The 15,276-nt window shown below is 57.7% G+C and overlaps 2 protein-coding genes across 3 annotated transcripts; both read right to left on the bottom strand.

The window, feature by feature from the left end:
• Positions 1–751: 751 nt before the first annotated feature.
• Positions 752–2,404, bottom strand: LOC136056676 (SLAM family member 8-like). 2 transcript variants are annotated; one of them, XM_065748980.1, is made up of 4 exons: positions 2,304–2,404; positions 1,547–1,858; positions 1,219–1,476; positions 752–1,015 (listed from the first exon to the last, which is right to left on the bottom strand). In XM_065748980.1, the coding sequence occupies exons 1-4, from the start codon at positions 2,392–2,394 to the stop codon at positions 927–929; spliced, it is 750 nt and encodes a 249-aa protein (XP_065605052.1). In that variant the 5' UTR covers positions 2,395–2,404; the 3' UTR covers positions 752–926. The 2 variants fall into 2 exon arrangements, with proteins under 2 accessions (XP_065605052.1, XP_065605053.1); XM_065748981.1 differs by having other exon boundaries at positions 1,547–1,855.
• Positions 2,405–3,885: 1,481 nt separating this feature from the next.
• Positions 3,886–7,435, bottom strand: LOC136056714 (natural killer cell receptor 2B4-like). The gene is made up of 9 exons (XM_065749026.1): positions 7,357–7,435; positions 5,930–6,250; positions 5,609–5,866; positions 5,212–5,328; positions 4,780–4,868; positions 4,613–4,678; positions 4,435–4,500; positions 4,193–4,252; positions 3,886–4,068 (listed from the first exon to the last, which is right to left on the bottom strand). The coding sequence occupies exons 1-9, from the start codon at positions 7,433–7,435 to the stop codon at positions 4,036–4,038; spliced, it is 1,089 nt and encodes a 362-aa protein (XP_065605098.1). The 3' UTR covers positions 3,886–4,035.
• Between the last annotated feature and the right edge of the window lie 7,841 nt (positions 7,436–15,276).

Raw genomic sequence — 15,276 nt, 5'->3', positions numbered from 1 at the left:
CAGATCCTGAGCTTGCACCAGGATGTCACCATGCGTCGGTCCCACTGGACATCACTGTGGTTGGCAGACGCCCAGGGATGCCCGAGGCTGTGGGGAGACCCCTGGAAGGGCTCAACTCTTCCCACTGGTCTCGTAGTTAAGAAATGGAGAGTTTCTGAGTAGTTAGCCATCAATTTATTGATTTATGTTGCTGGTGTTCTCAAAGAAGGACAGTCCTTGTGACTGCCATGGTTTTTCATTGTTTTTTCATCAGCATTCCATATTATGACATCCTGCAGTGGACTGTCAGAGGTAGGAGGGCTGTGGGTCCTGGTTACTGGGAGCTGAAACTCCTATCAGCTCTGGTCATTCACATGTGGTTTCCAGGGGGAAGGAGTGACATAAACAAGGCCTTCCTTCTGACTGTACTGCCATTCCACAGCATGGTTAGAAGGCCACGTCCCTCAACTGTTTGTTTGAATTATTACCCTTATTCCTTTTACTCTGTATTATCTTGCTTTCCTTAACCAGTTCTCATAAGTTACTTCCTCTTTATCTCAACCGAACCCCCATACGTCAGGACAAAAGACCCTAAAACCACAACAGTAATTGGCTCCCAATAACTACTGAGATAACGTATTACTGTTGGACACCCGTGGAACACTGAATGTTTAGGCAGATACTGAAGGGAGGAAGGCTGCAGCTCTCTGACAGCTCTCCCAGCTCTGATGGTTGTCATGATACAGAATATCTATGAAAAACTGTCACAGTTGCATGGGAAGGGTTGAGGTGGTGGCACAGTGCATGGAAATGCATGTTCTGGGTGCTGACTGTGATGGTTTCCTGGAGAACTGCAGTCCCTCACTGGTTGGAGTGCTTCATCTACACTGATCCCACAGCAGGAGTGTGACAATGGGAGGAGCATAGACAGCAGCAGTGATGCATCCTTAAGGCAGAGTGAGGAGGAGGAGGAGGAGACATCCCAGGGACACCAGCACGCTGGTTTTGGTGGAGGCAGCGGCATCAGGGAGCTCAGCTGGAGGTAGAGGGAGAACTGGGTCAGCAGGTGGGACTACCATAGGGGCTCACAGACCCACTCCCCCCACCCCAAAAAGCTCCTACCACCTCCAGCCCAGGGGAAAAGGGACACCACTGAAGGACCACCTCCAGCCTTGCAGGGACCCCCACATCAGCACTGCAGAACACTCTCTGAACCCTCCCACCCGTCCCACTCAGTACCTTGCCAGGAGCAGGGGTGCCTGTGGATCAGCCAGGAGCTGTTGGAGGAGACAGGGTTCCTGGCTACACATGTATAGATTTCCACCAATGGGCTGAAGGACAGGGACAGCTCACTGCCACCATTTGATATGACCCTTCTGGGGGGCAACCACTCATATGTGACATCCTCCAGCTCCACTGAGCAATTCAGGGTGACTTTGCAGCTTTCTGGGGTGCTTTTATCCACTATATAATCCACGGTGGGTTTGGGGACTGCATCTGCAAGAGACAGGGGGTGTCACAGCCATCCTATTCCCCGCAGGTTGCTAGGACCTTCCCCTCAACTCACCATACACCTGCAGCTGGATGCTTTCAGGGTGCTCTCTGCCTGCACTGTCCTCCATATACACCCAGTAGATGTTGCTGTCGTTTTTCTGCAGGTGGTCCATCCTCAGAGTGTTGTTGGAAAAGAGTTTCAGGCGACCCATGTAGGAGCCTTTGGGGTAACGAACCTCCTCCCCAATCTCCCGGACGGCTATTTTCAGGTCCTTGCCGTAGCGCCACTCAACTCTGTAGAAGGAGCCTCGGGTGCGGGGGCTGAGGAAGGCCACCCCCCCACTGAGCCCCTTCACATGCATCAGGTCCTCCTGTGCCCATGCTGCTGGGGAGAGCACAGAGCCGGGCTACTGCAGCAGCTGGGAAAGGCGGATGCAGCCCCCACCTCAGCCACTCCTCTGTAGGCTCAGAACACTGAGACTTTCTTCTTCCCTTTTCCCTCCTCTCTTTTCCCTCGCAGTTCACTCAGCAGCCCCTCACCCTCTGCATGATGGGACATGGGGGTGTCCCACAGGGAGCGATCAGACAGTGCGATGTCCCAGCAGATCACATCTGGGGCGCAGCACGGGGACAGGAAGAGCAAGGGGAGAGTATGGGGTGGGGATAGGTGTCCCACACGCCCTTCCCACCAACCACCATCGCTGTCCCCACTAGCATATTCCCTACCAACATTCTCCAGCACCAAGGCCCCGAACAGTATGGCCCCCATCATTGTGGGTCCTGTCAGCATGGCCCCCTCTCAGCATTGCCCCAGGGGGACTCAGACCTACCTTGCACACTGAAGAATACAAGGAGGAGCTGCCCTGTGAGCACCACAGCCGCCTTCGGTCCATGTTGGCACCCAAAATTCAGACTGAACATCTCAAACACCCACCCCGGCTGCAGATCTTAGTTCCCCGCTCACAGAAATGCACTCATGACGCCGCGGTAGTCACCCCACAGCACTATCACTTTCGGGGAGCATGTGCTGTGGCAGGAGGAGGAAGAAGAGGAAGGGTTTCGAGATCTCAGAGGTCGGTTCCAACTGCAATCATTCTGTAATTTTGCGGGTAGGAACAAAGGATGTGCAGAGCAGCAAAGCTCTGCTCTTCTCGGGGATTTTGGGGTTTTTATTGAAAGCAATGGGCTGCTCACGACGCAAACATCCTCCACTTCTCATTTCAGCAGAACGCTGTGTGATTGGTGTTGAATGTTCCTGTTCTGGGGCAGTGTCCTATGAGGGATGACTGTTGTTTTTAACTTGTTATTAGGACTTTGCTGTGCTGTTCCAAAGCGGTTGGTCCTCGTGTGGATCTTAATCATGATGAGCACCAGCACCTTAGGCCTTTTCCAAAGGTAATGACTGTGTTTGTGGGGCGCTGGAGCTGGAAGCCTATAGGACAAGGGGACACAGCAGCACTGCAGAGCTCTGAGCCTGTTGAACTTGTGAGTTTTGGGATTGGGCTTGATGATCTTTAGAGGTCCCTTCCAACCCCTGCAATTATATGATTCTGTGAATTCCAGCTCGGAGCAGCTCGCATTCATCAGTGAGAAGAGCCAGCCCCTACAGGAGAGGTTTCTCACCTCCCTGTCCTTTCTGCAAAAGGAGGCAGCAGCCTCAGCCCCTTCCACATGGTCTGCCCTGGATCTCCATCCGTGCCAGCACCGCACCGTACCGTGTCCCGGCCCCATGTGGCCGAAACAGCAATGCGTCGGTAGTGACGTCGCAGGAGCAGATATTGCTCGCCCGGAAGAACAAAGAAACAAGCGTATTTGCTTTCATTTGCATTTTGCCTTCCCCTCCGTCAGTGCCAGAAGTACTCTGCTCCCACCAGGGTGCCTCGAGGTACAGAGGACGGGTTATGCGGCACCAACCAGCAGCACGGCTCTGCCTGAGCCTCAGCGAGCAGCACCCACCCCCCAAAATTTCCTGCTGTGACAGCAGCCCCCCCACCCCCACACGGCCCATAGCAGCCTCCTAGCACACTCGCCATTAACGACCCCAATTAACGCTCCTTTCGCAGGGAGCAGACACAAAGGTATTTTGATGCGGGGGACTCAGACAGAAGGAGCGGGCGGCGCCGTCGGGAGAGAGCTCCCATCAAAGAGACACGTTTAATTTTAATCCCAAAGAAAAGCCTTGATCTCGGCTTTGGTGCGATTTTTGAAGCCAGAGCCCCTTTCCCTTCCCCCTCTTCCCCTCCTCCCGGAGCCTCCCGAGCCTTCGGAGCACGTCGGGGGAAGGATCGTTGGGTGCAGGGCTGAGCACCCGGAGTGTGTGTTGGTGTTGGGGGGGAGAGGTTGCGGTCCTCGCAAAACACACATCTGAGTGCTCCCATCCCCAGAGAGCACCCAGGCTGTGGGGGGGGAGGGGGGGGGGAGGGGGGCGAAGGCCTGCGGGGGTCAGGAGGAGGTGGTGTGGTCCGCGGGATATGGGGATGAGCTCTGCGACGGGCGGCACCAGCGTCTCAAAGGTGTCATCGCCTGAGAGGAAGTGGGTGAGGGTCAGCACAGCAGAGGAGTTTACAGTCCTTCGTGGTGTGTGATGTGGGGCTCCTGTTGGTCGCCAGAATCACCAAAAATCACTCAAGAAGTCACCCAAATTTCCTCAAGCTCAAGAGCGTGGTACTCAGAGTGGAGATGTGCAGGGCTCATCTCCCCACTGCCCTGTGCCCGTTACCTCTATGTAGGCAGTGGAAACTAGAGCTCGGCCCAACTTCTTCCTCTTGAAGGAGGGGGACTGTGAAGCAGAGCGTGAATCTGCCCTTAGGGTTGAGGTTGGGAACTGCTGCCCCACCAGAGGCCCTAAGAGCAACCCCAGGGCTCCAGGGCTTTGGGTCCCACCAATGTCCTCAGCATTGGTGAGGATTTGAGCTTCTCTGCTGCTGAAAAGGGGCCAGAGCCGTAGCATGGAACACCTACCTTTGTCCTGGGCTGAATAGTAGAGTAGATGGTGCAGCTTTCGAGTGTCTGAGGGTGCCTGGACCCCTGCCAGGGGGGAGCAATGCAAATATGGAGTGGAAAGCAAATCATGGGCAAAAACCCTACACCTCTGGGGCCAAACAGCTCCCTTGAGATGGATCCCAGCACTGGGCCTCACCTGTGCTCTGGGGTGGACAGTGGCGTAGACTGTGTTTCCTACCACGTGAAGCTCACTGTTCCCGTTCTGCAGGAGAAAGCAGCCCAAAACAGACAACAGCCATCCTGGGGCCATGCTCTGCCCAGGGCTCAGCATTGGGGAGGTGGGGGGGGGCATCCAGGACTTACGCGCTCTTGTCCAGTTTGGGCTCTGCCCACTTCCTCGTAGATGGTCAGTGATGGCCCAGCATGTTCTGGGGGAGCTGGGGGGGTCAGGGCTAAAGAAGAGAGGTTACAGCTCACAGCCCAGCACACCCCATCAAAGCAAACTGGGGGAGGAAAGCATCCCTCAGCCACTTGGGGGGGGGGGGGAAGGGGGGGAGGGGGTGGGGTTGGAGGCAGTGGAGGAGCTGCTTCAGCTCAGATATTGACCAAAATCCAAACAGTGCCTCAGATCCCATGAGATGGACCCTCCTGTGCAAGCAGCAGCTTTGGGATGGGAATCAGTCCCACAGAAAAGGGCAGAGACAGGGGCTGGTGGGAACACGGGGAGTATCCGGGGGCACAAGGGGTGTCAGAAGGAGCTGCACTACCAAATTCCCACTCCAAGTGGAGTCAAACCTGCAGGATGATCCTTCTTCCTCCTCCTCCAGCACCAGTAGGTGATGGAGCCAGCAGTGCAGATGATCAGCACCAGCAGCAAGGCCACTGCCCACCATGGGATGGCACCAAACAGCCCTGGGGAGGAATGAGGGCAGAAGGGATGGGTGATACAGGGCAGAGAGTAGACGTTTGAAGATGACTTCCAAAGCACATTCCCCATCATGGCTGGTGCATGGGGAAGAGACTTGCCCAGGAAACCACAACATCCATTTGCATGTAGTTTCCATCAGTGATGTTTCCCTTTTCAGCAGCAGGGCACATTTTCTCCCTGGTAGCAGCAAAGCAAAGCAGCTCGGGGAGGGGAAGACTGGGGGAAGGTAAAGACCCAGCTTTGGTGGAGCTGAGGATGGGTCACCTGTCTGGGTGCAGGCTGTGTCCGTGTCGATGCTGGCCGTTTTCCAGTTGGCCGGGTTGCTCACATTGCAGACATAGAGCCCAGGTTGGACATCCTGGGGCACCAGCAGCACACTCTGGTTACCCAGCAGCTCCCTGTCACGGGACCAGCTGTAGGACACAGCGGTGGCCCCAGGCACAGTGCAGGACAGCTGGAGGTGGCATCGTCCCTGCTCCTGCTGCAGCACATGTGTCTCCACGCGTGGGTCGCCCACGGGCTCTGCAAGGATAAATCAGTTAGACTGGATGGGGAGGGAGGTGGGGGGAGGGTCCAGGCACTCACCCCATACTGAAACATGGAAGCACTTGGTCAAAATGGACCCGTCTGAACTTTCAATCTCTGCAGAATAGTTGCCGCTGTCAGCCTGGGTGACAGCACTGATATTCAGAGAGAGGGGCACCCGGTGGAAGGATGCTTTCCGAGAAAGGGAACTATTTGCTACATCAACTTTCTCCTTCCAAACTGTCAGGATGCGCTGCCAGGATTCTGCCCCCTGTGCCATTTTCCAGTAAACAACTATCCACTGCAGAGGCAGTGGTTCCTCCAGCAGCAGTTGCAGATCCGTGCCGGCGAGCACTGCCCTGTCCCTGCAGCCTGCAGTCCCTGCGGGAGGACACAAGGTGAGCACGGTGTCCCCAGGTAGAGGGACAGTCTGTGAAGGAGACCCCAAAGCTGCACCGCCATATACTGTTGCTCCACTCCCTCTGGGCACCTCACTTTGATGCAAATGGAGCAGGGGCGGGTCCCTGAATGCCCCCAGCTCCTCCAGTGCCGTGTGTCTGCCCACACCTTGTTCTCTGGCCACACACTGCAGCTGCCCATGCAACATCCCCACTGCCCTGCCCAGAGTACAGGCAGCTGCAGACCCTCCAGTAAGTGCCCAGCTGCTCCTTTTTGCCCCATCTCCCTCCCCACTGCTGCAGTCTGAATTTGACCCAATGGACCCTTCCCTCCCAGAGAAGCTGCACTCTGCTTTCCCCCTTTGCAAAGCAGCCACGGATGTCCGGGGCTCTGGCAGAGGTGAGATAAAAAGCCTCTGAAACAAATTCAAGCCGGCAGTTGGTGGGGCCTGGTGTGCACCACTTCCTCCTTCTGTACTGTTGGGGCTACATCAGATGCTGCAGCACCCCAAAAGCAGTGCGTGCCTGGCCAATGCAGTTTGACCACGCAGGGAAAGAAAAGATGCAATGTGTTAACCACGTCTGGGGGTGTTGCATGCAGCTCTGCTGAGCCCCTGCTTGCTGCAGGTGGTGCTGCACAGCTTCCAGCCAGCAGCACCCCACTGCGTGCAGCCCCCCGGGGGGGGGGGGGGAGGGTTGCATAGAGGTGGGGGTGTGAGGAGGTGATGCTCAGTTACACTGAGACTTTAGAATGTGATGGGGGCTCTGGAGGTGTGTCTGGTGATGTCCCAGTCGGAGGATGTTGGGGGGTGCTCACAGCACACTGCCTGGGATTAAGGAGGAGAACCTCAGGCACAATCGGCTCCAAGGAAATTGCAGGAAGAAGTTGCTGCGTGAGGGCCAGGGATGGCTCTACCTGAGCTTGTCAAAGCTGGATGCAGAGCAGGGAACCACAGCAAAGCCAACCCCCCACCAGCCCCTCTCTATTTCCCAGAACACCCTAAGCCTCTGTGAGCACTGTGCCCTCCCAGTCATTCTGCATGGCACGGCAATAGCCCCCAGTTCCCGCCCCCCATGCCCCCTCCTCACCTTGCTTGCTGCCTCCTGCCCCCAGCACGAGGTATAGCAGCAGCACCAGCGCATGCAGGGCACTCCAGGGCTGCTGCATCTCCAGACCACACGAGCAAGCTGTGTGCAGCTGGAGGGAGCCAGCGTCCGGCCATCAGCAACTTCCTCCCTCTCACCCACATGGGTATTTGCTGTTGTACAACACCCTCCGCGTACACTACCGCCCCTCGGTCCCCCATGCCACCCCCACGTCACCAGTGGGAGGATGGGGGCATCCCATCTATGAGCAAGGGGGATGGATGCTGCCTCCTCTCTAGCAGGATTTGGTGGCCGCACACCTCAGAGAAAACTGGTTTTAATTACTGGGGGTGGGGGGCAGGATTTTGCCTTCTTTTTGCACCTCCGCTGTGGGAAGGCTGAGTGTTGCATTAGGATAGCACCCCAACTGCAGCTCCGAGAGCCCCGAGCTGGGGACGGCCACCAGAGAGCAGTGCACAGCCCAGAGATCTCTTAGTGGGTGAAGGAAGGGGGGGCCTGGGGGGCTTTGTCTCATGCACTTTCCCATGGTTTGTTGCACATCCCACTCAGCACCATGCAGCGCAGCTGCCCAGCAGTGCTGGGGGAGAATAACCACCACAAAGCGGTGCTGAATGCAGAGGAAACTGCTCCAAGAGCCAGAATTTCTCCTTGCTGTGGGTGTTACTTGGGTCATCAGGAAGGAGTTGTGAGAAAAGATGAGTTTTATTTCTAGGAGAAGGCTGCAAATCTATGACAGAGCGCTGAACTCGTGGGGCTTTGGTGTGCTGAGGAGGCACGGGAAGTGGGAACAAGCAAGGACTGGGGCTGAGCTTCTCTTTGTCCGTGGAAAAAAAATCCATTCCTTTCCTATCAGCCACAGATAACAAGAATTTCTCGGGGAAAAAAAAATAGCCCCAAAGTGGGTGTATTGGCAACCGCTCCTTCGCTGCAGCCCAAGGCGTTGGAGGATGTGGGAGGTGTGGGAGGAACCGAGAGCTGCTTCCCAAAACGGGGAAACCGCGGTGCTGTGAGTGCGATGCTGAGCAGAGCAGTGACCCCAGCGGTACCGATGCCACATCCGCCCTTCATCCCTCAGCCCCTGTCCCGACCGCTCAGCCCATCTCCGGAGATTTGTTCTCACTACTCCAGATCCTCCGCATCCAAAAACCGTGCAGGGTAGACCTGAGCACGCAGCGATACGTCGGGCTCTTATCGGGCGCGATAGATCCATCGGTAAATCCGATAGCTGAAGTGCTGCAGCAATCAGCATCGCCCCCTCTGCTCCATTTCTCCTTTCGATGGGGCTGGAGGGGGGGGGGGGGGGGAGAAACGCATCCACGCTCATCATTCGCTGTTAATTGCCGGGTGCTCATTAGCTGCCACCGGGCGCTCTCCGGGCCGATCCCTGCGTGTCCCCGTGGTGACGTGGGACACGCACGCTCCCACGGCCCCAGCTCCCCCCCTCCCCCCCGCTCGAAGGCAGAGGAGCAAAAACTAATTAAGGCTACAAAGGAAACGCGGCTCTCCGCGAGGTTGAAAACCTCCACTCCAGAGCAGGGGTTGAGCCGATTAATTAGCGCTTTTGTCTGCGGCCGAGTTCAACATGTAGGGAACGATTTACATCAAGGGGACGTTCCCTTTGCTGTCGGAGCTCCTTGCAGCCTGCCCGGGGAGCTCGAGCCGCGGGAAGGAGAACGAAAAAGGGGGGGGAAAAGGGACAGGAATGAAAGGGAAGTGTTCGGCACGTCTCACGGACCGCGTTGAGGAGGAAGGGAAGATGCTGCATGCTCTAAGCACCGCATTGCAGAGGAGAAGGTGTTTTCATTCAGTGCATCATCCGTGGATTCTCAGCCCCCTTCCAGCGAAATGTGGCTCCTGAGATGTGCAGGGGGCCCGAGAAAAGGGGAGAGGGGGGGGTGTTTGGTGGGAGACAAAAGGTTTATGTGCAGGCAGCGCCGCTCGCGTGGTCACAGCGGGGATGCGTTCACGCGACCACTGCCCCCCCCGGTGGGACTCGGGGACACGGTGTGGGGTGGCAGAGGGAGAGGGTGTGGGGCAGGAGCAGGTCGCGGCCGCCCCTCACCAGGTTGTTATCTGCCTTCACCCCCCCGCCGGTGCACAGCCCCCTCCTGCAGCATCCCACACTCCTCTGCTGCCAACGAAGTGTGGGAAGAATGAGCGATTTCAGCCCCACAGCTCTCGCGGCCCCGCGCGGCTCCTCCCGGGAGGTGGCAGCACGGGATCGCGCTCAGAGCTACCCGGCCGCCCCCACCCCCCCCCCCTCCACCCTCTGGTGCTGTGAATGAATCCCAAATTCGCGTTGGGGGTACGATCAGACGGAAAGTTTCACTGCCGAGCGGGCCGGGGGGAGCAGAAAGCTCGGGGGGTTGGTGTGGGGAGCACTGAGACCCCTTCACCGGGTGGATTTGGTGGGATGGGGTTGGGATGCTCTGTGTTCCCTATGGCCGTTCCCAAAACACGGGCACTGCCACCCCCGGGTTCCCAGCACCCCACAGCAGGATGGGCTCACCGTGACACATTTCCCTCCCCTACCCCCCACCAGGTAGACCTCAGTCCTGGCACATCTTGGCAGAGCCTCTGCCACTTCCGCAGCGATGCCCATCCCACTGTCTTGGTCACCACTTCCCTCACCCCACGCACACCCACACCCCTCCCTGAACACGTTGAGCAATTCTCCTCCCACCCCAGGCCTAGCTACAGCACCACAGCTCTCAGCCCCACAGGTTGTGGGTCTGCAGGAGGGGATCTCTGGGTATGGCTGGAGCTGGGGCTGTGCTGCTTGGCTGTGTGCTGCTGCTGATGGCTGGGGGTAAGAGTGCTGCCCTCAGGATGTTGTAGGGGATGGATGGAGGCACTACTGTGACCATTGTCCCTGGAGTGGGTGGGACGTGGAGTGTTCAGGGGGTGTCACCAGCATGTGTCACCCTATCCCTCGCAGGCCTGCAGTGCTGCTGTGCTGATGAAGTGCTGATGGGGCAGAGGGGACAGCCGCTGTCCTTCCCAGCACTGAGTCCTGTGGCTGAGGACATCGTGCGGATCACCTGGATGTCTGAAACTCACAGCACACACATCGCCGAGGCCAAGCCCAGGACGAAGGAGTTCGCGGTGGATTTCCTGCCCAACTTCCAGGGTCGATTGCGTATCCATCCCCAGTCGCTGTCGCTGGAGATCACGGAGCTGCGCAGCACAGACGGAGGGCGGTACCTCGTGGTGGTGGACATTGCCTCCAGCCCTAGCAGCCCCAGGACTTATTCCTACCTCGTGTTGGTTCTCGGTGAGTGTCAGTACCCCTTGGGGAGGTGGGGGGGGGATATGTTGATGAATCCTCACTACACAGACCCCCTGAGCCTTAAGCTTCCCCTGGGGTCTGCGGTGGGTGCAAAAATCTCCATTCCTGTTGTGGTGACATCACCCAATGCATTCAGCCCCGCCAACACCTGAGTCCTGGTGGGGTGAGGGGAGGATATAGTCCCCCACAGAGCACCCCCAGGATGACCCCATGTCCCCCTTTCACAGATCACCTCCCCAGGACAACTGACGGTGACATGGGAGGACACAGCAGGAGCACAACTGGTCCAGGAACAAGCACTGAGCCCCATGCTGGGGTGGGGACCACACTGGGCCCAGACAAGGGGCAGCTCCCTGGTGCTGGGGGGGCTCCAGGGCCATGCGGATCAGGGGGCAGGTACTGTATACTCAGGGGGTATCTGATGGCCGCTGTGTTTGGCCCACTGGTGGTGCTGCTTGTGGCTGTGCATGTGGTGACCAGGCACTGAGACTGGGACTCACATTGGGCACCAGAGGGACGAGAGTGGGGTCTGAGCCCACCTAGCACAACTCCACAGTGCTTCTGGCATTGCTGGGTTCACCCAGACAGGAAAAGCCACAGTTGACTCAGTGAAGCCATGTGAGGGCATGAAATGCACTTCCTCATCGCTTGCACAAGCCCCAAACCCAGTGACACTGCCTCTTCCCAGTGGCCACATGGACCCTGCTGCATCACTGCAATCCCAGTCTGGGATCTCCTCCTCTATGGGATCAGCATTGGCTTCCTATTCACAATCACAAATTGGGCACGAGGTAACAATTCAGCATCTCATGCAACCTTCCACAGTTTATAATAAATGAATTATTTACCGGTGACCCCAACTAAATGCCACACAGCATAAATTATGGACGGGCAGATCTGTCAAAAAGTTCTCATAAATAAGTGATCCGGTGCCATCTTTGCGTTCCCAGAAAATTACTCATCCAATCTCCTGTCTAAATGCTCTCCTGGGAAAACTCCTCCCGCCCGCTCCACTGCTTTATGAATTGGGAGTGGGAAGGTATGGGTGACGGGGAGGGAGAGCTCCGTAGGGCTCCCCCACATCCATGCAATGTTCAGAGCCCATGACATAGGGAAGGGGGAGCTGTAGGGGTCACCCCTTGGGGACCAAGGCAGCACCTTCTCTGTGCATTACTCCCATGTACTGGGGGTTATATCCCCTCCAGCACTGCCAGAGGTCTGTGAGTAGAGCCCCACCACCACTCCACAGCAATGCCCTGGGACAGAGGGAAAGCCCCAAGGCACATCCCATATCCCTCCCCCCTCCCCCCCTCCCCCCCCCCCCTCAGCATTTGCATTAATAATTGAATGCCAGTTTGGGGGACAATGATTTATTTAAAGGAAACAGCGTGTTAACAAGAACACAATCTGATCCCCAGCGACAGACGTCTGCTTTATTAGCACCTCTGTCCAAGAGCAGCGCCCCGGAGGCAAACAAACAAACGTGGCAAATAAAACCTTCAATTTGGAGACATGAGCACGCTCCGGAAATTACCGTGTAAAAGGGGAAAAAAGACAAATACATAAAAATAGAGGGTGGCCGCACCTCTTCCATGGTGCTCACATCAGCGGTAATGCACTAGACGAGAGGAATGCATAGGGCTGGGGATGGGGCAGCCCCATGGGGTGGTGATGTTGGAGGTGGCATTTTGGCCAAAATCAAGGATATTTTGGCCAAATCATGGATATTTTGGCCAAACCTTGGACCATTTTGGCTAGAACCCCTGTATTTTGGCCCCATCCCCAGCATCTTGGCCAAACCCATGGCATCTCCCTCTTCCCACCCCCCAAGCTCTGCTCTCCCTGGCACTGGGGGTGCCGCTGCTGCACTCTTTGCTGGAGGGGATGCAGAGACACCGAGCAGCAAAGCGGCCGGAGCCGGAGGACGCCCCGCTGAGCTCTTTATCCCCATGCCTCTGCCCGGTTGTGAAATTCTCTTTCCATCAGCCAAGCAGTCCAGAAGTTATTGGCAGAGAGCGGGAGCACGAGCGCATGAGCTTCATCTCCTCGGGAAAGCGGCTCCTGCAGCGCTCTGCAAATCACCGTGCACTGAGCGGGTGGCAGCGGGTGAGCAGTGCCCACCGTGTCCTCCCCCTCCCCCTCCCCCCTCCCCGGGGCCGTTAATTACCATGGAATAGGGGTCACGGCGGCGGGAGCACAGGCGAAGAGCTCCCACGCCATTGCTTTATGAAAAATAATAACAATAAAGAGAGAGGACGTGGCTCTGCAGACTCGGCATCCCAGTGTGGCTGAGGAGGGAAATCCACCTCCTTCCCACGCCGAGGTGCTTTGCAGAGCTCGCGAATTATTTCTCCATCCCGGTGAGCAGAAAGCAAAACCCATCTCCCTGGAGCAGGGTGGGCACAGGGGGAGGAATGCAGCCCCCCCAGGGCTTCCAGCCGAGGGGACAGCGGGGCCCCTGTGGTGTCACCAAGCACTGCGCCCATACAGACCGGCCAAATCCCCGACGAGCCGCCGCCTAACGAGCGCTTCGTTAGCCATTCCGCTCCATCGCGCAGCTCGTAATGAGCAAAGGCGAGCGGCTGCCTCCAAATGGGCTCTGGATGCCGCTCTCAGACATTAGGCTCTGTATAAATATCGTTATGATTGTTATTATTATTGGCACAGATGGGCTTTCATGGACCGCCGCGCACCGCGGGAGTTCCTGTTCTGCCTCCGGCGCTCGGCGAGGGGGAGAAAACAAATTGCTGATGCCAACTCCACGCAGGGCGCGGGGGTGCTGCAAGCCTGGCCCCCGGCTGGGGGTGGGCATCGTTATGGTGACCCCAAGGCCACCGGGGACACGTGTGGCACAAGGACGGGTTCGCAGGCTCAGCGCACCCCATCCCGATGGAGGGGGGGAGGGGGGTGTGTGCATCTGTGGGGGACCGGGATCCCCTCGGCTCTGCCACTTGTTGGTCCCAGCGCTGTCCCCATCGCTGCTGCTGGCAGCTCCTCCTCTCCGCTCCATCAGCACATTCCTCTCCGCTCCCCCCTGACCTCTCGCTCCTTCCTTCTCGCTCCACGAACTCTAGCACGTTCCCTGCCCACCCCCCCCACCCTCCTCCCCGCGCTATCTCTTCTCCTCCCCGAATTCCTGCGGGACGAGGTTCCCCCCCACTCCCCCCCCTCCAGCTCCCAGCGTCGAGGGAAGGGGCTGTGGGGTCTGGGACGAGAGGACGGGATTTGGGGTGCCAGTAGGTTTCTGTGCCCGGCCGGAGACACGGTGGCACCGGGATTGTCCCCACGCAGCCTCCACGTCACCCACGAGTGGCTGCTGTTTTCATTAAACACCCCTTTGCTCCGCTGTATTTATTGCAGTCTCCGGTTCCCCCCCCCCCCGGGCGCACCGTCCCGGGACTCCCGACGGCACCAGGGGGCAGCGCGGGGCCGTCGGCCGCGGTCCGGGGCGGAGAACATCGAGGGGGGGGTGGGGGGGAGGGGAAGGGGTTGCGAGGAACGAAGCTTCAGCCCCGAGTGGGGCGGGGGAAGAGGAAGAAGAGCCCCCGAGTGCGGAGCGATTCCCACCGTGAGCCCCCTCTGTACGGCACAGGGGACAACACGCACAGAGCGTAGTGAGCAGGCTGGGGGGAGGGGACGGCAATGAAAATAAATAAATAAATGCCACTAATAAATAAAGAAAACGATACAAATCGGTGCTAGAAATCCCCACTCGAGCCAAGGAACGGGCCGAGCTCAGCTCGGCCCCAGCGCTGCTCGCCTCCACCCTTGGCACAGCCGCAGCCCGGCGGGTGCTGGAGATGCTGCTGACTCAGGCAGCCGTGCTGGTTCCCATTTGCAATGTTTTCTCTAAAACCCTCCGGGCTAGAAATTCTATTAAAAAAAAAAATGGAAGAAGAAAGAAAGAAACCCAACAACAGCAGCCAAAAAAAAAAAAAAAATAAAAATAAAAAATAAAAAAATACAAAAAATCATACTCCAACCATGAAAGCTGAAGCTCCTGCCTCTACCCAGGGCTTAGCCCGCTCCGCTCTACTTGGAAAGCTTCCCTTCCCCGGAGCCTGCAGGCAAGAGGATTTTTGGAGCTGCTGATATCCAGGGCCTTCAGCTGCGGCTTAGAAAGTTTTCAAAGAGGAATAGAGAGGGAAGGATCAGCGCGTGGTGAGCAGGGAGAGGTGAGGTCGGGTGGGGGGGGAGGGCTTAGCCTGCAGCCTCCTACCTGAGTGGGAGCTGGGGGTCCTGGATGGGGGGAGCTGGGGGTTCTAGGGGTGTACAGAGGGTCTTGGGGGGAGCTGGGGGTCCTGGGGGAGTACTCAGGGTTTTTGTGGGGAGCTATGGGTCCTGAGTGGGTGCTGCCGGACCCACGCTGCACACACCTAACCAGCAGGCACACACGCGTGTGCGTGCAGACACATGCATGCCCCAACACACATGCACGCTGACACGTGTGTGCACAGAGAACAACCCCCCCCCCACCGTGCTCTCGCACATGTGCTCACACGCAAGCGCCCCGCGTGCACACATCAACATTTTTTGCAGCCACGGGAACGCGTGCACACACACGCACACGCACGCACGCACACTTCCACACCAACACGCGTGCACCAACATGC

Source organism: Cyrtonyx montezumae, unplaced genomic scaffold (assembly GCF_038088225.1).
Source record: "Cyrtonyx montezumae isolate F1298 unplaced genomic scaffold, pur_monq_1.0 scaffold_57, whole genome shotgun sequence".
Lineage (NCBI taxonomy): Eukaryota > Metazoa > Chordata > Aves > Galliformes > Odontophoridae > Cyrtonyx > Cyrtonyx montezumae.
The sequence above is the reverse complement of the archived record's forward strand: the minus strand, read 5'-3'. Positions and strand labels throughout refer to the sequence as shown.

Bases quoted from the DNA above. Each gene is read 5' to 3' on its own strand.
- LOC136056676 (XM_065748980.1), bottom strand. From the start codon at position 2,394: ATGTTCAGTCTGAATTTTGGGTGCCAACATGGACCGAAGGCGGCTGTG. The intron at 1,859-2,303 runs GTAGGTCTGAGT...TGCTCTCCCCAG, and splicing joins TGTATTCTTCAGTGTGCAAG to CAGCATGGGCACAGGAGGAC. The intron at 1,016-1,218 runs GTACTGAGTGGG...CTCTACCTCCAG, and splicing joins GCACCCCTGCTCCTGGCAAG to CTGAGCTCCCTGATGCCGCT.
- LOC136056714 (XM_065749026.1), bottom strand. From the start codon at position 7,435: ATGCAGCAGCCCTGGAGTGCCCTGCATGCGCTGGTGCTGCTGCTATAC. The intron at 5,329-5,608 runs GTGACCCATCCT...ATTCCTCCCCAG, and splicing joins CACAGCCTGCACCCAGACAG to GGCTGTTTGGTGCCATCCCA. The intron at 4,679-4,779 runs GTAAGTCCTGGA...TTTCTCCTGCAG, and splicing joins CCCAAACTGGACAAGAGCGC to AACGGGAACAGTGAGCTTCA.